General features: G+C 38.1%; 1 protein-coding gene across 1 annotated transcript in view; it reads right to left on the bottom strand.

Annotated features, from left to right (window-relative positions):
• Positions 1-24,565, bottom strand: part of WWOX (WW domain containing oxidoreductase) — a 535,920-nt gene that overhangs the window by 498,306 nt on the left and 13,049 nt on the right. The window contains exon 5 of the mRNA XM_083452636.1: positions 15,109-15,215. Within this exon, the coding sequence (XP_083308762.1) occupies positions 15,109-15,215 (107 nt within the window). The remainder of the gene's footprint in view (positions 1-15,108; positions 15,216-24,565) is intronic.

Here is a 24,565-nt window from a genome sequence, read left to right as displayed (position 1 = left end):
GAATCAGCTTAGTCTCATTCATATATATATTCATATATATATATATATATATATATATATATACATACACACACACACAACTCTGCTAATGAACTTCTTCAATGCATTGGCATTAATTTTCAATCACCTTTTGTGCATCTGTCCTTCAGATATATGTATTAGTTCACTCACATGAAGAAACAGAACCCTACTTCAGAACATAAAGTTCAATTCAGCGCTGAGAATGAACACTTATCTGTAGTTGTTGTGTTCAGAAGCAGCTAGAGATTAATTTTTTCATTCATTCCAGGAAATATAGCACCAAGCCTGGGTCAATATAGTCATAATATTTTTTTTTTTAAAGGAATTAGGAAATGACAGCACTAAATCCAGTAAGATGACATCTGGATGGTGTACTCTGGGGCAGCTTCTCAACTGTCAGAAAAAGTGGTGTTTTGTTGTTCTTAAAAGTAAGGGGATATATGTTTATGTCCCACTTTTAACCTTTTTAAAGAAGGAAGTCTAAAGTATGTGAGGAGAAACATATATCACAATAATGGATATTCCAAAATGGGGGGGGGGGGTGTTAGGCCCAACTATTGAAGCATATGCACAGTAACGCATGGTTTTCAATATATCTAGAGAACCCCAAATCTCAACTCACTCACTCTCCACCAACTTTGTCCCACATCTCCACTTTCAGTTCATGTTCACTTTTGGTTAAGGACCTCCTTCAATGGAATTAAAATGCAATGGATTGGGGAACAAATAAAATAGAAGTAAATATAATCATGTAGGGTTATTTTAATATATTATTTCTAATAGAGTGTTAAGCCTGCTGTAGCCGAAAAGGAAAATCACTGCAAGGAGCCCTGTGGCACACCTTCAAAGCTAACAAATTGATTTGGGCAGGAGCTTTCAAAGGCAGGAACCTACCTCAACATGCATCTGATGAAAAATAGGCTCTTCCCTAGAAAAGTTCATGACACAAATGCATTAATCTTTAAGGAACCGCAGGGCTCTTATATTTTGCTCCAATAACATCTTTATTGAAAACTTCAAAGAAATAATGAACAAAAATAAAGTCCTTGCATCTTAGTCCAGCTGCTTCTCCTGCCAGCTAGTACAAATGGCTTGTGTACAGTAAAGGTGTAATCCGTATTAGGATTTCTGAAGACAGTGTTACATATGATATATGATGATTCCAGATTCTTAGAAGATTGCGTATTTATTCACAAGCAAATCTAACAGTTTGCTCTGAGCTATAAGATACAAAGCACTGCATTTAAATTATTCTCAGTTATGTATCTTGAAAGATACCATTAATCGCTTAAACTGTGTCTGAGGAGGCATCAGAAACAACTTCATTTCTCATACATGTATTATAATGTTCTCTGAATGGAAAGATTCACTATTTCTCAACTGATGCATGCACTCTACTGTGAACCAAAGGCACTCTTTGCTCTTGAATCACATTTCAAAATAAAAAAAAAGACATTTTTTCTTTTGTCTTTGGTATTAGAAGTGGAATACTGACAAGGTTGTCTAAGAAACTTCCCAAATGCTTTTTAATGAGCAATAAATCTGCAGTTATTACAGAGTAGTTTCGACTATTTAACTGAAAGTATATTGGGACATTTTGGGGAAGCAGGAAATGCAAGCCATGCAGACTTCCTGTTCTGCACGCTTGACTGTAGTTTGTGAGATAAGGGGAAGCCAGGAAAGAGCACAGTGCCCAAGGCAACCTGGTGACCTTTACAATGTAGCAGGGATTTAAAACCAAGGCTCCAGCTTTCAAACTCAACATTTCCTAGCCACTACCCTAGGCTGGCTGTTGGCAGGGATCTAGTTGGCTTTAGTCAAAATAACATTTCAGCTGAGGGAGTATTGTACTTCCTGGCCCTTAAACCATAATATTTTCATTGCTAGTAACATGTGATTTCTTGCCATCTTAAAAAACCTGTTGTACCCTTTTTGGAGGGCTACATAGTAAGGATATTGTGAGCATCTGAGCAGAAGTGTGTATAAGCCCCTGCTCCAATGCTTGCAGGCACGAATGAGGTTAACACAGCTGATTTCAAGCAGGGCTGTGCTTGCAGTGGCCACATTTCTTTGTAGCAAGAGAAAAGAAAGGAGGCAGTAATAGTCGGCACCCTGTTACTAGTTTGAGAATTCCTGGCGTTCACAAAGCAAAGGCCTCCAACACCACTTTCCTGTGCTGGGACAGAAGCTATAGGGCAACAGCTTTTAAGTTGCCATGGTAATAGCAAGGCATAATGTGTCTGAGCCAAGCTGTCAATGTCCCCAGCTGCCTTACACCAGAATGTCTCTAGCCAGGCATTCTGTCTTCAACAGTGGTTGGTCAGGTACCTCTGCAATCTTATAAGGAGGACATGATGGACCATGCATTTCCCTCTTAAATCTCCAACATGTGACACTGCCATTGCTCATTGCAGTTCGATGTAACTATGAATTTTACACATTATTTAGCTAGTTATCATCATCACAACAATTCAGTCTTCCTTAAAATATAGTGTAGCTTACTTTCATTGCAATAAAACAACAACATTTAATTTGTGTGAAGACATCTATTTCCAAACAAGCATCACTTGTGAACTGGTAGATTATCTAGAATTGTTGAATTCCTACCAAATCGTTTGGGGTGCATTATTTTTCAGTTGACCTAAATGAGACTTCTGCAGAATATGTTTGAGGTCAGCTCTATTGTTATCACCTAGTTTCATCTTTGCTTTTATTTCTGGCTCTGCTTTTTAAATCTTAAGTCAGCACTGTGATTTTAATTGTCAAAGAAATAGCATTTAACATTTACAGTAATTAATTCAAGATTATTTAGAATAACTACACTAATTGGTATGTTCTGCAAATCTGCAGCACTGCAGAATTAAAAATAAACATCACAAAGATATAATTTACAGCTAATCTATACTTACAATTAAAGTAAGTTTCAAGATTTATTTCAATCTATATTTTTTATTAGCTGCAACACAGTAATGGGGTGTACAGAGTTCTGGCTTTTCAAGCACCTAGATTATAAAACATAATTACACAAATTAATTAGAAATGAGTGCATATATTTATGCCGTTGTTTATAACCACAGAATATTAAACACGACAAAGTTAATGAGCAGATTCAACAATAATAAATATTGTCACTAGTATTATGAAATCAGTTCTGGAGCAACTGGACTTCATTTATCTCGCTGCATGATAAGGGGGCATAATTTTCCTAAGTATATTCACCTATCACCATTTAGTGTACACATAAGAGGATATAAAAGGAGCAATTAAGAACAAAAGACATGCTGGATCAGGCCAAATACCTGCACCCTGTTCTCACAGTGGCCAACCAGATGCCTATGGGAAACCTGCAAGCAGAACCTTAATGCCAACAGCATTCTCTACTTTTGTGATTCACAGCAATTGGTATTAACAGGCATACTGCTCTGACATTGGCACTATAACACAGCCTGATTCCCCCATTATTTACATAGCCTCCATTAAAGCAATCGAAATCACTACATCTTGTGGGAGGGAGCAAAATCCAGAGTTTAATTGCATATTATGTGAAGTACTTTCTTTTGTCTGTCCCAAATTTTCCAATGTTTTCATTGAATCATAGAATTGCAGAGTTGGAATGGTTACCAAGTATCATCTAGACCAAACCCCTACAATCTAGTTCAACCCCCTCAGCTAAAGCATCTGGGATAGATGACCATCCAACTTTAATTTACTATTACATTTATATCCATGGAGCTCAAGGTAGCATACATGGTTCTCCCCCTCTCCATTTTATCCTCACAAAAACCCTATGAGGTAGACTAGGCTGAGGGATAAAGGTCAGCCCAAGCTCACCCAGTGAGCTTCATGGAGGGGATTTAAACCCTAGTCTCCCAGGTCCTTGTCCAACACTCCAATCACTCCAACCACACAGGGTCTTCCTTAGATGTCCCTATTTAGCTTCACTGGATGTCCCAGAATTCTAGTATTAGAAGAGGGAGAAAGAGTCCTGAACACATTACCTCTGTTGCATCTTGAGTGGCTTTGCACATCATAGGAAGAACCCAAAAGTGGATGCATGAGATACTCATAATAAATATGAGTATTAGCTTCCCATTGACACCTATTCAAAACAGCAAAAAATGGATGGATAATAACACTGCTTGGATAGTAACACAATAATATCAAACCATAATTTGCAAAGCTTGACCATTATTTGGTATTGTGTGCAAATCAACAGCATGAACTGAGAATGGCCAGCAAACTAGAATCTGAAAATCTGGTTTGCTAATCAATTTGCTCACAGTCTGATTTGGTTTTACATCCAAATTGCCTGATGAATGACAGTTCTGAGTCAACACAAAGCAAAACTCCCGTGAATCTTTCATAGGCCTCTCAACCATACAATCATGCTAACTTAATATTTTTATTAAACAGTCATATTTAACAGTGAAGCATATCTCAGCTATGTCACATGAAATAGGGACAAGAAAGGGGGAAAAAAACTCTGAAAAAACTCACTATGCTATAACTTATTTTTACCACCTCCTTATAAAGTTATATGCAAGTAATAAAACTATTCCCACAAAAATGATGCACTGAATTAATAGAGGTTTCGAAAAAAATGGGAACAATTTAGATTCAATTTCCAATCTAATTTCCCTTCTAAATATGTCCTGAACATAAAGAATTGTGGAAGCAATGGGAAACACAGTTTACTTTGCTTTTTCGAAATGTTTCACCTTTCAAGTTAAGGTTCTGATTGACAGCAATCCTTCCTGGCCCACAGTACTCACATGGAAAGTCACAACTGAAGCAAGAATACATTTTTAATAGCATGGGCCTGCATTCAAAAAAAATCTTTACTTTCCCCTTTAGCACAATCAGAAATGCACATATGTGAAATGCTTCCTTACAGCACATAAAACAGAAAAGAGCAATGTAAAGATTTTATACTTTACCTCACTTTGTAATGAATGGACAGTTATATCTCAGGCGTATTCCCAACACACACACAACATCAATCTAGCTGTACTTAATACAGTGCCAGATCTTTTTAAAAAGACATCCCCACAACCCCCCCCCCCATTTCTGACTTCCACTTGCACCACCTTTCTTTTTCTTTTCTTTTCTTTCAAATATGAAAAGCTTCACAAATTTGGATGTCATTCATTTGCACTATACATACTGCCAAAGGGAGCCCTTGCACCATCTTTCTAAACCAATCAAAAGAAGTGATTTTTAATTTAAATTTATAACCTGAGCAATCCCCAAGGCCTTGGAAAAGCCACATTTTCTCATCTTATTTATTCTTACAACAACCCTGTGGAATAGGCTGCTGTTACTCCCAGTTTACATATGGGAAACCAATCCTGAGGAAGAAAGATTCACTTGAGGCTAGTTGGACTCTCAACATGTGTCTTGAGGTCCAACTTTATTAACCACTAGGATGCAATGAGCTTCTGGGAACAGAACAAAGCAATGTTTTAAAATCAGCACCTGTTACTCTAACAGGAGTGGGCTGACTTCATTCCTGCACAGTTGGTTGGTTTTAAACCAAAATCTATGTGGGTCACCATCAAGTTTTAAATCGACAAGTGTGCATCTGGGCCAAAAGTTTGAACTCAGCCTCATTTTGTGGGGGAGAGAGATGGTGGGTGGTAAAATGGGGGCAGAAAGGGAAGGTGAGATTTGTGTTTTGAGGAAGATATGAAGCTTACATTCTGCATAAGTTCCCCGCCCCCCCCCCACCAATAAAAAAATCAAGCCATCAATAAAGCCTCAATGTTGCTCAAATTTCAGTCTACGCAAGTGACTGTGAAAGCTGAGACTTTGGCCCAGCACCACTTAACTGTCAACTGTTAAGCAATCCAGTGTGTGCACTCTGGTTTAAGAGCAACAATGTTTTGGTGGATCAGACCAGCATCCATTAGGCCAGAATTATTGCAAGAATCCCAATTGGTCCTTTGGTGGACTACAGCCTCTCTTATGCCCTCCTCAGCTTATAAGGGAAAGCTTTCATGAGTTTCAATAACTATGTCTAAATGTGGTTCATCTCAGATGTTAAGAAGTATTCATTTTCTGTATAGCAGGGAAGTAAGTAGCTTCTTTCACTGTGTGAAAATTCTGCTTTATTGGTAACATTCTCCTAACAACTATCAAGTTTGCTGAATTCTGAGGGTGTCTTCAAAGTTATTTTTCAATAGAGAAGATAATACTATGTGTAGGATATCTGTTAGTAGATTTTTAAAGACTCACATTAAATTCAATTGAGCAAAAATGGGCTGGGCTCATTTTTCTCCAGGACTTCCCATTGAAACTAATCACAGCATGTATTAAGCCACTCCCCAGAAATTCTTCTGCTGGATGGTTTTAAAATGCAGACAATGAAAAGCACTGCAGAAGCAAAATAAGGCCAATAATATAATTACGGTGGTATGCCTGCATAGTCTGAGTTAATGTTATTATTTGACATTGCAAGGCTATGTTTTCTCCCATGAGTCACAACGGAGACAAGGTTCACCCTAATTGGTTCCAAAGCACAACCTACCCTCAACAATCTTTCCTCAGGACCAGTAATGTTAATTTCTACACGACTGTAAATAGTGTTTGCCAACAATACAAACATGGTAATAAGAGGCTAGGTGGGTAAATAATGTGGTTACAAAGCAGCTTATTTGCATTTTTATTTAAAACTGCCTTCGTTAAAAAGCAGCTCAGATTTCTCTTTGCAGAAGCAGCCTTGGTTAAGAAGTAGAGCAGTAATTACTCTCTTTAGGGGTTCTTTTATATGTCCTTTAGGGAATTAGAATGAAAAGATAAGCAGAATTAGAAAAGGAATCATGTAAAGTATGAAATGTACTATAAACACTTAGTAGTGTATTTACCATAAGCTAAGCTGGTCTTCTTCATTATGGAATATGTAGCATGCTTATATTGCCAGTACTACAGTAGAGTGAAGAAATTTAGAACTGGCAAGTTTACTTCTTCAAAAATTAAATTATAAGCAGAACTTGCTTTATGCAAGAATGAATCTGGAATGTGTGCATTCGTTTATATGTAGACTTATACACACAACCCCAGTGTTGTTGGCATTTTGCAGAGATGTCCTGTGCACATTCCTGTCCACTTCTCCCAATCTGAGACAGACTTGAACTCCAAACAGCATTCAAACCCATCTATACCATTAACTCCTGTGTCAGGTTTTGTATCTGAAGTTTTAAATAGAGAGATTTAAAATATTCAATTTTTTACAATTTTGAAAGCTTCAATATATATTAAATGATATGAATAAATGACTAAGGTACTCCAATGCAGATAAACACCAGTGCGTCCTGTTCTCTCAAGTGAGCAGACTCTTAATTCTATATTGGACATAAGCTCCTGCCCACAAAAGGAAAGAGGAAAGTTCCTGTATGTGAATCCTCATGTTCACTTGGCCATAGGCTTAATAAATACACTTCCTTGTAAATCACCAAAATCTAATGGTGAAAAATTCAAGTAGTAACATTACATCACTTAACCTTTTTGGAACACCTCCATAAGACTCTTGAAAAGTGCCTACCAAATCTTTTAAAGTATCTTCTGCTTACCCACATGAACCAGAGAGGCAGCTTTTGTATTTCAAAATCTAATTACTTTTAAGAAAATTGCTGCATTTATTTGGATCATAAAAATCACATCTTTATTATGTTGGTAGTACAAGGCTAGTGATACACATAGACAAAGGTCTGAAACAGTTCAGCTGTTCTCAGGACATTGATTTGATATAAATGATATCCACAATTCAACAATGGGCCAGCCTTTCAGAGTGCAAAAGGCTCATCTGCTATATAATTCAGACCCTATTTTACAGTGGTTTCATTACCAACCATAAAAACTGTAACAGTGGAACTGTATAAACAAACTGAACAGTGTTTTTACTGTAAAACATGAACGTACTATAAATATTTGTCTTTCCCTTCTCTCAGCATCTGTAATGAGAGAAGCAAATTCATGCCATATGTTTATAGTACAAGGGGAAAAAAGTGTATCTCAACAGTTCATCCATGCAGTTGTTTGTGAAGCTGTTAAATTGCTTTAATTTGCCCATTTGCTTTTTAACACATTCATTTACTTACAGATCATTAAAAAAAAACTAGTGCTTCACTGAATGTTCCTGAGGTTCAGTTGTTGATATTGTCAACAATGGAAGGCATGATCAAAAGGTCCAAGGAGAAACCCAGCCGTCTGCTATTCCGGTCATCTTTGTGTATGATTGCAGCCACCGTTTCCTTGATCTGCCACTAATTTTCTGCCATTTTAATCTTTTAACTTGGAAAGGTTTCTCTTGCATTATTCCAGCCAATCAGGGAGCAAACAGTGAATAAAAACAGTCACCATGCCACAGATTTGTCTATGTGATGATGTCAATGAAGGCAAACAAAGCCTTCTCATAGACTCATTCTGATAAGAATGTATACAAAGTTGGGATGGGGACTGAGGCATGACTGGCAATATAGTGATAACAACCACAGTTTTCAGTTGTTGCTGTGGCTGACTGAGAAATGCTTATTGTGAAAAACTGCATTGTTTTGCATCAGGTGTGAATAACCTCTGGCCCTCCAGATGTTGCAGCTCCAGCAAGCATGTTCAATGGCCAGGGATGTTCGTCCAGCAACATATAGAGGGTAAAAGATTCCCCACACCTGTCTTAAATGGTGCTACAGAATTACACAGAATGATACGCTAAACTACAATGAATGACTTCAGCAGTCCAAAGAAGGCTAATTTATACTCAGAATTTGAAAGTTCCATATTCTAAAAGCAGCTTAAAAGTGCTGATCTAAATTCTTCAAACCATCTGATTCTCAGAAAACAAACTAGATGGCTATTTAATTTGTGCATTATATCTCTAAACGTATACAGATATAACAGCAATGCCATGAAAAGCTAAGGTATTGGACCACTATCAAAACCTGGATCTGGCTGTTGAATACAATAAAGGATATTAAGGTACAGTTTTTAGAGCCTCTCAGCAAATTTTGCCTAAAATGAGGCTTTAGGAAAGCTTAGTTATGGAACTCTGTGCTACAAGGAAAATGCAGTGGCCAATGATTTAGCAATTTCCAGAAATGGATTAGATATAAGTAGAAAGCAATGTCTGTATTTGCTGATTATGCCCAATTTTAACTCCCACTCATACCACTTTGCACCACCATTTTATGATTGATGAGACTATGATTTTCAGTCATCTCTAGTGGGCCCTGGGAGTAGGAAGTGTGAGAACCCTTGCTCTAGGAAGTAGCAAAACAAACAAACAAACAAAAACCTAGCTTCCCATTGTAGAACTGTGTAAACTCTTAAGCATTTGCAAAATAGTGCTAGTAGATGTTTGCTTTCTTATAATTGTTTGTGTATATTCTGAAATATTTCTTAAAGAGATGGATACAGTCAGGAGCTGTGAAAACCCTACTCAATCATTACTCTTTCATTCAATGGTGTCAATAATATAATACAGAATAAGCCCCTGAGTTCTTCAGCTCATGGGATAGGATTTCAGCCTTCTCCTGAGCAAATGTGTTTACAAACTGTGCCAGAGTGTTTTTCATTAAGCCTTAAAGTCAATTAAGCTGCGAATTGGAACAATCATTCCTCCTTTGCAAAGTATTGATATTTTTTTCCCTGCTCGCTTTAGGGTCTTTTCCACTACTCAAGAAGAGATTTATGCTTGACAATTTCTGATTAAAATGAATCATAGCTTTAAAATTCTAATTTCCTTCTTTTCCAGCACAAGAAATTGTCACAGTTTTAAACAGATATTAGCCTCCAACATGCAATGAAAACCTCATGACAATTTGAAAACCAACAGAAATGCATTCTTCGGGTTTTAAGACACGATAAATCACCTAAACATCCAAGAATTGTGGAAAACACTACACATACACCTCTCACATGCAGATTATTATTATTATTATTTTCTTCCTTTAGGGGGTTCAACAGTAGTCTCATGGTCTCCATCTTGCAACAACCCTGTGAGGTAGGTTAGGCTGAGAAGGAGACTGAACCATGGTCACTCAGCAAGCTTCAGAGCTGAGCAGGGATTTGAATCCAGGCAAGTGCTTCACGTCCATGAAGTTGAGGCCATGACAGCCCCCGCCCTGCAATTTTGAAGGGGCCTTCGGGGGGGGGGGGACGAAGGGGCTGGGAGGGAAGATTGGGGAAAATAAAACTGAGGCACTAATGATGTTACAAAGCTGTTGTAACTATCAGTGAGAATTAAGGAGCAAAAACCCATTGGTCTCTCAGCTGTGTCAGTGAACTGTCTCAGCTTCTCATCTCTCTACGCTGCAGCCTGATGGAATGGCTGCCATCACAATGGTCACCAAAGGCTATATACAAAAACAAAACGTTAGAACCAACTTTAAATACTAAACCAAAGAGCAGAGCAGAAAATCTCTTAAAACCACAAGGAGCAGAATCAAAGATTTACATGATATAAACTATTAAAAGTCACATGAAATAGAAGTGTTGTTTTTTTCACTTGAATGTAAGCAAAATGGGACCAGTTTAATCTCTGTTGCAAGGGAATTTCATACCACAGAAAAGGCCTAGCCTCATCTTGTGCGGCATACAAAAGGACCTCAGAAGAAAACTGTAATCTACTCTCAGGTTTGCATGGCTGGAGGTGGTCTTTCTGATATCCTGGCCTTAAGGGCTTTATAGGTAAACATCAGAACTTTTAATTTGGCCTGGAAATAAATCAGAAGCTAGTCTTTGATATAAAACAGGTGTGATGCAGTCTTATAAGGCACACATCAGAAAGCAAACTGGCTGCAACATCCATAGCTTTCGAACACTCTTCAAGGGCAGTATCACATAGAATGCACTGCAGTAATCTAAACAGGATTAGGCTGACAGATGGGCAAACAGCTCAAGGCAATGTAGTAAGCTTCAAGGCTGACGTAAACCACACAGGGATCTGAACCACACTAGCTCTGGAACTACAGGCATTAACTATGGGATTGAGAATTCAACCGCACTGAATTCAAGGCAGAGTTGAATATTTATGAAGAAACCAAATGAATTATAGTCAAGATACATCACTTCTGGGTCCCATTTTTGATCAGATATTATTTTCCTTTCAAGTTATGTATCCCCCCACCAACAGGTCTTGGCATCCCAGTCTGCCACTGTACCAGAGACAACACTGGCAAGTTTTTGAACAGTGGCTTTACCACAAAAGTGACAAGCTTGGCACCAAAAAATGGCTTGTTTTGCTAAAGGAGAGAGAGAGAACATGTGCACATGTGCATTGTCTCCAAAAACATAGCTTAATCATCCTCTGGAAGTTTGTTTTTAATTTTTTACATAATACCTAGTGTGACACATTGCATTTTAAGGAATACTATGCCAAATTTAAGGTGAGGTTTATCAGGATCACACTTTTTTTTGCAAAGCTTATTCATATGCTAGGAGTGGAGGATATAAACATTATTTTCATCCAAATGCCTATTGCTTTGTGGCACTACTGATATAAATGGAAAAGAACATTTGTGTCAAATATACATATAAAATTTACATTTAATGCAATTCTCAGAACACATGTCTTATCAACATTATCAAATTATTAAATTGAGCTATTGCAATCAGAACATTACAACTGTTGAGAAGCCAACTGTTTGCTTTGAACGTGGAATATATTTCTGTTGCTATTTCATAATTCATGTTCTAAGGTCTCTCCTGTCTCAACTGCTAGCATCGTTGACGTAAGAGCAGATAAGTCAATAGTAGTCAGGGGGTGGGCAACAATGTCCTGTTGTGATATGAGAGCAAATCAGACAATGGCATCACGAGTTATAGCAAGCAAAAGATCACAAATGGAAAGCACAGGTATTAAAGAAGAGGTTTTTGACAGGCAGCTTTTTCAATGGCCACTAGCAAATATCAAACACATATATGTGTGTATGATTATAGGCCTCAGCATTTTAATAGCAGTACCAATCTGCTAAAATTAATCAAATAGATATTTGTAAAAAAAAATTCTTAACTTTAAGTAGCTACTCTCTTTTATCTCCTACCCAAGATTGCTTGCATTTTGATGTAAATATTAAGCATTCTGTAATTCATCAACTAATTCTCTCCTAGTTACACATTTCAAGTAATTAAAGTTCAGTAATAACTTATTCTTTCTGCTCCAGCACCTGCATTTCATTTGTTTATTTTCCCAGAGTCATAAATCTGAGGGACTGTCAAAGTGCCATAATATTAGTGCAATAATCAAAGTTAATTAGTCCCTCTCAATAAACAACAACAAAGTCATTACAAAGATGCATTGAAGGTGCTCTAGCTACCCACTTTACAGATGAGATTGTACTGAAAACAATTAGGAATGGGGAATGGTTAATAAATAAAATGCATTTTTTTCTGAAGTAATTTGAAACAAAGACAATGTGGGACCTTTGTTCTTCAATTCATTCCCAGAAATGCTCACTTCATACTGCAATGATGAGATAGGTGCATTAAACTCAAATCTAACAACAGCTTCACATTAAGCATGAAAGGGATACAGCCATCTCCAGTCACACATCAGGGAACCATGGCCAGTTGTGGTTCTCAAGTATATGCTGCCAAACATTTTACCATATATGTACTTATTGCAGAAAACGCCAATGTAGTGACAAACACAATTGCTATGTAAACTGTGAAGCAACTAAATCTTCACAATGTTGTAAGGCTGTTTCAAAAGATGGGTTCATGGTTCATTTCATAGGCCCGGAAAAAAAGTTATATAAGCAATAAACAAAATCTCTTAATCCAACATGATATTCTTTGAAATTTCAGGTTTAGTATTTTCATATACACACTCATTTAGTCCGCTAATTACCTAGAGATAATCGTAGCATTAACCTTTGGTGGGTGTAAAACAGTATTGCATTTAACAACTTAGCTGATCTCCATAGGCAACTAGGAATTCCAGGCAGGCTAGCAAGATAATTCTGTCCCTGATCAGCTGGTTTTCATGCTAGTTGTGTAGGAAGGAAAGCCTTTTTCTCCATGACTGAAACGTAGGCTGGTAACCTTTGTGGCCTTATTAGGTTATCATTCAATGTAAATTCAGGTCCTCAAGTGAACCAAATGAAGACATGAAAATGAACAGTTTATAATAACTTTTTCACAAGAACCGGATCCATTTAGGCAGCTCCATTTTAAGTCATAAATTTTAAAGAATTACTTAGCAATGTATTTAAACCCACATTATTTACAGTACAGTAGCCAACAATGGCAAAATTAGCACTGGTTCTAAATCGAAAGCTAATCAGCAGTCTTTGAAATACTTATTTATCTATTTGTGTGGACAGGCGGGGTCCCCCCAACCCCAGGTGACCTCCAAGCGGAATAATGACTCAAGACAACGTGCTATGGGATTAAAATTGGCCACAACTTTATTAAGTTTCAGATGTAGGAAGACCTTGGCTCAGGCATTGGGCATTTATCCTTCCCAGTCTCCAGCCAGGGATCTGGGCGACTTCAGGGTTATCCAGAATGTGTGGGGATTGGGCTGGCTCTGGAGAACATATGTTCAAACAGAGAGCCTTCCCCCCGTTACGCCACCGTTGGAGGGGAGAGCAATGACAACCTCTCGGTGTATGGCCAGTGCCTCCCCTCAAGACCCCTTTAAAGGGGAACCCTGCTATCACCGCCACAAAAGGGGGGGCGCGTGGGTCACTGCTTCATGCCCCACCCCCATTTAGGTAGATAGACTAAAGGATTCCGCCCAAGGCCTGAAACCGCCAAAGTTGTGACGTTTTGCTACGGGAAAGGCAAAACCTTCCAATGCAGGAAAATTCCTTTCCAGCCCTTCAACAGCGACCCTGACGTAGCAGTGCCTGCATACCTGTGGAGAAAAGGTTAACCTGCAAAAGAAGACTTAACTGAGGGAGGGCAGGGTGAGAGAAGCTTTGGAGCCGACTGCCGCTTCTCAGGTAAGATTCACCTTCTGTTGTGTGGGCAGGACGGTCCCTCCCCTTACCTGGCCATTCCCCTGGCAACACCTCCCCAGGCAGGATTGGGCGACTGGCTGAGGTAGGTGGAGACCCCCAGGTAGCCAGCCTGGGGAGGATGAAGCCAGCCCAAACTACCAGGAGTCGCACTGGGATCTGAGGGGCTGCATGCGACCACGCAAAAGGCGCCCCCATTTGATGTGGGGAGTGGTCATTATTTAGTTCCAAATATGGTGTGTATCTTTATTGACAGCTGCAATATTTTCATTATTTACATGTCTCTGTAAAAATTGCAGAAGTTTCACACAAAAACACAACAGGTAATGATTGTGTATTCTTCCTCCTCTTCCACCTTCCGTCCCCCCCACCCACCCACCCATACGTCAAAATTTAAAATGCATGCTTCTTAGAACAGGGACCTCGTTACAATGCAAAGTACCATACACACGAATAAATAATGGCATACATCATCTTCCCTGCTCACAGTATTATTTATTTATTTTATTAGATAGTCATACAACACAAAACAGTTTCAGGGTGACTTACTATCCATTTTAAAAACATACAAAATGGTTAACAACCACCATAATTTTAAACCTTCCAATCAATACATAAAACACCAGCTTTCCACTGGGCAGAGGAACACTAATCATCAACCCAGAGAAGCACTAGCATAAAGCCTTGACTCAGCTGGCTCAAATTCCATCAAATGCCCAGGTGGAAAGCACAAGTCTTAACCCGGTGTCAAAAGATGCCAGTGTCAGCACCAGGTAGCCCTTGGTCCAGAGAGCATTCCACAGGCTCTACAACTAAAAAGCTCTCTCTCATCTAATCAAGCAATGACGAAAAAGACAATAGTTCAGGTAGTTTCAACCCCTCCCCTTACCAGTGCCTCCCGAGCCAATCTTCAGTGTTAGGGTGCAAGTCATATCGATAAAAAATGTATCAAAATACATTTAGAATTTTACCCAGGGTTAAGAGCAACAACCTATAGCTAGTATTATTCATGGCTACGGTTGCAGGAAATCTTTCCTTTGATACAGCCCTCCCACTCTTTTGAACACTTTCTTTTCAAGAGCTTTTGACCTTTCTATAATACTTATTGGTGCCAAGAAACACCTTCTCTTACCCATTCTTCCATGATGCGTTGGACAGCGTCATTAGCTCTTAACGTATTTCGGCAGGCAAGGATGACATGTGCACCATGTAGAGCAAAGGACTTGGCTGTTTCAAAGCCTACAACAAAACACATATTGAGAACATAAAGAATCAGAATTTAAAGCTAAGCAGCAGGTATTAACTAACAAACAAGTGACTGGAAATATCTGGATTCTATCTGCATACTACAATACAGTGGTGCCCCGCAAGACGGAAAACCCGCAAGACGAAAGGGTTTTCCGTTTTCAGAGGCGCTTCGCAAGACGAATTTCCCTATGGGCTTGCTTTGCAAGACGAAAATTGACGAAAATTTTTGAGGGTTTTTTCCGCTCCAAAACCCCTTTTTCTGAAGCGCTAAGCTGCTAAAAGCCTTTTAGCAGCAAAACCGCTAATCCCTTAAGCCTTAAAAAGCCATTTTTAGCCCTTAAATTGCCAATAGCGCTAATAGCGCTACTCCGCTAATAGGCTTGCTTCGCAAGACGAAAAAAACGCAAGACGAAAGACTCGCGGAACGGATTCTTTTCGTCTTGCGAGGCACCACTGTATATTGATTATTGAGTCAAAAGGTTTTTACCATACTTTCCCATTAAAGTTCAAAAACTGAAAACTAATAAAAGAATTAAAATAAAACCAAATTGAAATAGAGGTATATATTCAAAATAGCAACATTACATTTGGCCAGCAGCCAAGTCTATTCTCTTTTATAAGCCGTTTTTAGGCATAGGTTTGTGAATCTGATTTTTAAATGCTGATATTCTCTACTTTGATTCCCCCCCTTTGCTTGTGATTTTTAATTGTAGTTTTAATATGTACCATTATGCTTTAAGTATTGTTTTTAATTATGTATTTTTTTCTGCCTAGTGCAAAATAATTTAAAATAAAAACAATTCTTAAAAAAACAAAGTTTTCAGGAAATTTAGAGATTTTAGCAACAAATGTAAGTGTAATCAAATTTGGTGCAAGCAGTGAATGTTGGCACAGTTGACGCGGCACAAGAGAAATGGACTAACATTCATAGCGACACACCTAACCTACAGGAGCAGAGCCTCAGTATACATAAAATTCATATAGAAGAAGGCATACTCAAATTACTCAAATGGCCTGAAATGAAGGTGAGAAAAATGTTCACTTTGACTCTATTCAAATCACTTCTTTATCATGTCAGTACCAAGCATACGTGGAACTTAAGTGAGTCTTTTCTCTAACTGATATCATTTAACAGTCAACCATCCACCCAAATGCATTGCAGAGGGACTTGAGAAGTGGATTCAAGAAATAACTTGCTAGAAAGAATTGTTACGTATCCCAGGGGAGTGACTTGGAGTCATGCTCATATGATTTGTTATTATGATTCCAACTCCACTCTAGGGGCCCTCAGTGTGGCTTACATAATACACACACATTAAAATGCAATTACAATTGTATTTTAAAAAAGAAAACTCAATTAAGAACAGAGAAATTGGATTAACAAAGTGACAACACCCTTGGTCCCTGAATAAAAATGTTACGGTGTGACAATTGGTGCTCACTGGGAATACTCACTAAAATGCTCAGTTCTCATGGTGTTGTATTGGCCATTTGACCCTTGGGTGCTCCCTTCAGCCCCTTGTTTATGGGTGGTCCCAAATGGTAAATGGGTTCTTTTACAGAAGGGAAATTGAGGCATGGGGGGAAACGCTGAAGATCTGAGCTTTTTAATGTTAAAACTAGGCTAACATAAAAGTGACTGATACAATTGTAAAACTAACTTCGAGGTACATCGGCAGTTGGAATTTGACAGTACAACTTGAAATTAGAGTATTCTGACATTGAAAAGATTTGCATATTTGCCCCTTTTTCAATAGGAAAAATCAAATTCCTATCATATCATCCACCATGTATTTTGGAAAGTGGATTGTCTGTCTGTCTGTCTTTTCGTCCTCTATAAGTTTGGCCTCCTCTCAAAACACAGTTGCCAAACTTGGTATGAAGGTTTTCAAGGTGGGGTGGCAGTCTTTGTTGAAGGTTGGGTGCCAGGCACCATTTTGAATCTTGATGGCAGACTGAAATGTGACTTTGTCATGGCAACCCATTTTTTGATGTTACAGGTCCAAAATATGCTGATGTGGACCACATCCCTGAAGATATTGTTGCCCCACTGGTGGTCTTTCACCAGATTTGGCATGGCTGAAGAGTGGGATAAAAAGGGCTTTTAATTAATAAATACATTTTATTTCAAATGGAGGTATCACAGAGCCTTTCTTCCAAGGCACCCAAGTTGCATTCTGCTTGTATATTTGTAAATAAACCATATTACCAAGGCAGGTCTCCAGTGTGCACTCATGCGAAACAAATCTAAATGCAGTATGTAGTGAAAACGAGCAAGCTCTCTGAGGCTCTCCTCAGATCGATCCAGGAATTTTCATGGGATAGCAACTCACAAAAGATGTCCCAAAGAAATCTGAGAGCTCCGAAGAATGTTCCATACACAGCATCAGACTGCCCCACTCAAACACAATCTAGCCATGATATACACCTTAATAACTTCAAGTTACTTAATACTAGCAGCACTATTCCAAGTGTGGCTGAGGAATTCTAATAAACCAAAATATAGTGCAGTTTTGATATGTTTAATCTCCCATCTTGAACTGTATCCGAATATAGACAAAAACCTGCTCTTTGATCTCAGGAACCACCATGGCAGCATTCGGTTATGACATCTTAAGAGGCATCCAAATGCATAGCAAACAACAACTTTGCAAAACATAGACTCAAAATTGTTAATTAAATAATACTCCAGGGCTAACAGTAGCTTCAGGTTGGTGGAGGAGGGGATGTTCATCAGGACTGCCTCACAGGAAGAAGGGGGCTAACCCCTTCACTGATTTAAAAATTGTCTAGTTTGGCCCTCAGATATAGCAGTAGGATTCAAGAAAGGAAGAACACAAAGAGCAGAGCCCAATTGTTTTGCTAAATTCCTTCCTGTTATTTCACAATACATTATCAATGCCCATAGCCAACTTTTCCACCTGTGACAACTGGTAGGAAATATAGCAGCAAGAATTATTAGGTAGTTTTGGTGCATGTTTTTGATAGATCAAATAGAAAATTTCCTGCCATGATACCACAGCTTAATGACTTCCAACTGTAAACACTTGAATTAGCACATGAATACTTAATAGGACAATAATATAAGTATATCAATACCAAGAAATTGACAGAACAAGGTAACTATTTGTTCCACTTTTATTTTAAACATGCTGCAGCATCCATTTAAACGTTGTTTACCCAGCGAAAAAAGCTATTAAACACAGGCTGCTTCACTTCTAGAAACACCCTGGGGCAAGAGAAATTTAGTTTACAACACAGGGTATAACTTAGATTATAGAATCAACAGACACCACATAAAGTTATACCATTCTCCGCAATTACATGCTTACAGTATTTAAGTCTTAGCAATTTTCCTGCTTGCCTTTTTAAAGCCATTCACTGTACCGAGCAACTTTAATTATCTGGGCAATTCATTGCACACAGATGAATCCAGTTTCAACACATGCAACCTTTCTAATTCCATTCTAAGCAAATGTAGCAAGGAAACTTAAAAATTGCAAACATTATTAGCCAGTCATGCAGTTTACTGTTTCAATAAAAATAAGCATTGATATTGAATTGTATTTGTATTGGTTTTAAAATTAGTTTTATACTGTAATACCAACTCTTCACAATTTATTATTAGTCCAACTAAATAGATATATAAACTGAATGATATCTGACAGCAAACAAGTGTTGGAAGAAAGATTTTTTATCCAGGAGCAGATCTAACCACCACCCAAAAAGTTTTCAGGTGCCGGTAAGTCTCTTAAAATAACAGAACTAGGTTAAAATGAAAAGATTGTATTTTAGGCCTTTGTGTGTAAATCAGGATAGCAGCAGGAGATACAAATCTCAGAGTTGTTTTATTTATATATATTAAATTTCTATACTGCCCTTCATCCAAGGATCAGACGATGGCTTACAATATAGAAACACAAAAATGCATACCATAGTAAGAAATAAACCCTCAATAATCTCCACACACACACTCTAAAAGGCTATAGATTCTTTAATTAGCCAAAGGCCTGGGAGAAATGTTTTTGCCTGGTGCCTAAAGGTATGCAATGAAGGCAATGTAATGAGCCTTCCTGGGGGCGCATTCCACAAGCAGGGAGCCACCACAGAAAAGGCCCGTTTTCATGTTGCCACCCTCTGGACTTCTCACAGAGGAGGCACACAAAGAAAGGTCTCAGATGACAATTGTAGCTGTTCATTTCTCTGTAAAATTCCCAGATATTATATGCTATGTAGGAGAGGGTAACTGTGTAACAGGAAAACAAATATGTAAAGCTGACTTATACTGAGTTAGTCTACCGATCCATCCAGCTCAGAACACTATTATTTTCTGTCTTTCCCATAGCTACCTGGAGATGCCAGGAAATATACCTAGGATCCTTTGAGTGCAAAGCATGTGATCTGCTACTGATTGTGGCCCTTCTCCTGTGCTGTTTGAAAGTGTGCATCTCCCAGACGTTTTGCAAATTTCCATATGCATATAACTTCACCTATATGGTGCTGGTAGCCGGAAATGAAATATTTTTGCAATAATCCCCTGCACTAGCTGGATTTCTGTTTAACTATTACGTAAATAAATACATAAATAAAAGTAGAATATGGAGACGCAGGAGAGAACTGTACAAAGTACAAGTCTGACTTTAAAATGCCCATGCAAATTCAGGTTGGGGCAATAATGTTCAGTATAACATTCAGTGTGTTATAAATTCTAAAACGACCACCCTAAAAATCTCATGAGACAGGACTGACCCAACTAGTCTCCGGTTGAAAAAACTCTTATCTGACCCTCTAGTGACAATCCTATTTTTAACAGCAGTAAGAATACAAGGATGATGGAATACAAGCCTTACAAAACTTTTTAAAGCCTCAAATCCAATACTCAGGCTTTTTTGGTTTGTTCCCTCATCCCTACTGAACCCTTAACATTTTATAACATTTCATGTGAAAGTTTAAACATTAAAAGCTCTATGCAGAACAAAATGTTTTCTTAATTTATTAAAACTTCCCGTTTCTGCTTCTTTTTCTACAGCACCAAGGCAGTATAAAACAGAAAAATACTTTTGTAATAATCAAACCTACCCACTGACCAGCATACAGTGGTACCTTAGTTCTCAAACTTAATCCGTTCTGGGAGTCCTTTCAACTCCCGAAACCGTTCAAAAAACAAGGCACAGCTTCCGAATGGCTGAGAGCTCTCTGCACTCTATCGGAAACCGCGTTGGATGTTTGGCTTCTGAATTTTTTTTGTAAACCGGAACACACACTTCTGGTTTTGCGGCATTCAGGAACCAATGTATTCATCAACTAAGTTGTTTGGGCCCAAGGAATACACCTGAGGCCCTTGCAGCTTGAGTTTTCTTACTTGGGAACAATATCTGAACTAGCTCAGTAACTGGTAACAGAAAGTCTACTTAGGGGCTCCCATTTTACCTTCCTAGTGCTTTTGTACCTTATCTACAGAGGCCTAGTTTCTTTTGCTTCCTATCAGTTTCCATCAGGAGTAATATCAAGGAAGGTTTATTTTTCTGCTATGATTTGTCATGGCTTCAACACATATTTTTAAGGTGTTCATCTTAGGTATAGATCGGAAATCATACAATGTACCAATGTTAGTCCTACTCAAAGTGGATCTATTGAAAATCATAGGCACAGAATCATAGAATTATAGAGATGGAAGGGATCCAGAGGGTAATCTAGTCCAATCTCCATAACTAACTTAGATGTTAATTTCAGTTGGCCTCCTCTGAACAGAACTTAGCTGGATACAATCCTGTGCATGTGTGTATATAAAACCATTAAGCAGAAATTAGTTGTAAAGTATCCAGATGTATCCTTCCACATGCTATTTGGTGCAGCAGGTTTAGCAGGAGAGGGTGAAAGATGATTTTTGAAGATTTCCCTTCCTCTACATCCCATTTTCCTACAACCTAAGGTTTCCTAATTTTCTACAGCAAACTTTCGGGATGGGGCACACACAAGGCAAATCATGAAAAATGGTACTGGATCAGGAAGTCCTCCATCCATGAAAGACATAGTTGGACACTATCCCAATGGTTGTATCCAAATTTAATATGCAAAGTAAGCCCATTTAAATTAATGGACATGCCTAACAGATCCATTAATTTCAATCAGTCTACAGTGGGACCTCTGGTTACATACTTAATTCGTTCCGGAGGTCCTTTCTTAACTTGAAACTGTTCTTAACCTGAAGCACCAATTTAGCTAATGGGGCCTCCTGCTGCTGCCACGCCACCGCTGCACGATTTCTGTTCTCATCCTGAAGCAAAGTTATAATAACCAAGGGATTATTTCTGGGTTAGCGGAGTCTGTAACCTGAAGCGTATGTAACCCAAGGTACCACTGTACTCTGAATCAAGCATACCTATTTATAAAATATGAAAATCTGACAGGTGTGTTCATATAGAAGTAATTGGTGTTCCCTGTTGAATATGTACCACAGTAAACAGAGGTCTGTTGCTCTATAGCACATGAAATACAAAATTTAAGCGAAGGTTTCAGAAGGTTTGGATGAGCATGAATAGCAAAGTGCCATTTTCAATAACAGTATTAAGGAAATGTTGCAATTATTAATTACCTATTTAAGTCTTCATTTTGCTAATCATGTACTTTCAGTGTACTTTAACATTTGATGAAAAATTTAAGACGCACTTTGCCGGAATGTGCATCTAAGGGAATCTAAGATGTGCATCTTATATGGTGTAAGGGAATAAATATAGAGAATGCAAACAAAATATATTGCCTAATTTATCAATTCTAACTTCCATCCCACCCATTAAAATAAGAGCCATATGATATATGTTAACATTTGTTAACTAGCTTCAAAAAGGCAAAGTAATATGTTGATGTACACAAATAGGGGAGTAGAACCAAATGTTTAATCCAATTGTAGTAACAGCCTATTCAAACAAACAGACAAAAATAAATAAATAGATGAAGCAGATCAAATACCCACTAACGTCCAAATCACATTTAGACAAGATGTGTGAGAGGATTTTTTCTTTCTGTGGCTAAGCTTATTCTCTGGCACTGCCTACCTAGCGAGTGTCCTCACTCAGATACTTTGTTATGACCTTTCACTATTTCTTTAAGACGACATTTGAACTGCCAAGTTGTTAGTTTTAACTTCCCAGCGTAGTTGTTTTGAACTACTTTATTTGCTACCATTCTGCATATTAGTTTGCATTTCAAACGTTTTTATTATTGTGTACACAAACGTATTTTAGTGAGAAGGTGAAATAGGTATACACTGTATTTAGTAGTTAAATTACATTGAAGCCAGCATAATACAGATTTAATCTATACTTCTCAAAACTAGTTTTACCTCCAAACCTAAGCATAGTGCCAAGTCAGCCATCCTTTCACAATATGCTCTGCTAAAGGTGAACAGTCACAGCACCTTCCATATTGAAGTGAGGTAAAGCTTTCACAGTATCAGTACACTATGATATAGGAAAGGAGACACAGACTCAGTCCAGTTGCCCTCATGCTCCTCTCTCTATCAAGCAGGCAGCTGACCTGCATGTGAGTGGCTACCACATCAATTCAGTAAAACAGCCCAATTCAGTAAAACAGCCCTTTATTGTCACTTTTTACAGGCTTCTACTTTACAGTCCCAAACACTTTTTGGAAGTGCATGCTTAAGAGGAAACACAGCTTGGCAACCCACAAATGAAACTAGTCTCATTAGCAGAAATCTGTATTTAGGGAACTATACTTGGTATATTCATAATGTAACTGTTTGCTTTACAGCCACTCTTTTGAGGCAAAATCTGTCCTTTTCCTCTGTGGTATCAATATAATGGAAAAAATGACCTGCCTCCAGAAGATGGCACAAAAAAATTGAGTCATCAGTTAAAATATTCAGTTTATTTAGTTGCATATATTGATAAAGGTAAGTTGTGGTTTCTACTATGCCAGCATTTCCCTGCTGAGCTTAAAGGACAATCACCTACTACTTTGTCTTTGCTTTGGTTAAACATGATGACCTGCATCCCACAAAAATAATTTCATGTATCCAAGAGAACTTTGAACATCTATTTCATGAATATCATGCCACACTGTAACCCTCTTTTTCAAGTGAGTGGTTTTTCAACTTTATTTTGTGACATGGTATGAGGTTCTGCTATTGAGAGAGAGAAAAAAAATAGAAAGAAATAAAGAGCACATTAAAAATTACACTGGACATGCTTGAGCCTTCAGCTGAACCTGAAGCACTTATTTGAATCCCTGCCAATATTAGTGAACAAAAACAACACAGATTTCTAATGAAAGTTCAGTTTTATGGATATCTCTGTAAGTCAACTTCTTTCAATCTGGTACATCGCAAATAGCAGCATCAGCCTTTAAGAATTTCATATACTTCAGGACAGATGTCTCACTGCCTTCTCTTCAACTGGAAATCTCGGTCTTCAGCTACATGCCATCAGATTAGCCTGCATTAAACCAAATTCCTGGAATTTTACTTCATTTCAGTTAGCAAGACCCCCTTCTCTTTTTCAATACCTACCCAGCAGATTTGTTTCTTGCGACAATCTACAACCCACAGCTTTGTATTTCACAATTGCTCTACCTATTAATTCTTTTTCCATTTTTTTTCAGAAGACAAAGCAAGTTTATCTTCCAGGGAAAGAATGCCTTTGTGAGAATGAAGTTTAAGAGAAGGTAGGTTTTCATGCCCACAGCAAAATAGAGCAGGAGGGGGTACTTGCTACTCAACAGCTTCTTCTTCAGATGTGAAAATTACTGTGCAGCTCCTCTGTGAGCAAGCTACTGCAGAACAGAGTACTAATTAAGCATTAAGGAAAAACAAAATTAGTTGCATGTTTTAAATCTCCTTTTGGCAAGTACAACAGTGCAATATTAATACAAGCAGTTTCATAAAATTAAAAAGGCATATTTCATCTCAGATGAAATTAGAAGACTGTTTTGTCAGCTAAAGTGTGCTGGATCTTTTCAAGCATTAAACCAACACATTTTCTTTGAGTTGGGAAAACAAGTGTGACTTCTAGACACAAATGGAACCAACGACAGTTTCCTTAGATCATTCTCTATTTATTCTTCTATTTATACACAGAGGGATCAAATGGACATTAGGAATTGATTAACAAAAGATAATAGCCCCCCCCCCAAACAAACATACAAGTATCACCCAAACAAGCTCACAGATTTTTTTTAGGAGCAAGAAGATAAATGCAAAGGCTCATCTGCTCTATAGCCTTCAATCCTTTTGTCTGCTTCTTCCAAGAAACTCTGCGAATGTAGTTCTATACATAACACAGGATGCCCCTAAAGGGTCACAGTCCCAACGCAGTGTATTATTC

Source organism: Podarcis tiliguerta, assembly GCF_965153285.1.
Source record: "Podarcis tiliguerta genome assembly, chromosome: 8".
Classification (NCBI taxonomy): domain Eukaryota; kingdom Metazoa; phylum Chordata; class Lepidosauria; order Squamata; family Lacertidae; genus Podarcis; species Podarcis tiliguerta.
Note: the sequence above shows the minus strand (reverse complement) of the source record. Positions and strands in the feature narration are given on the sequence as shown.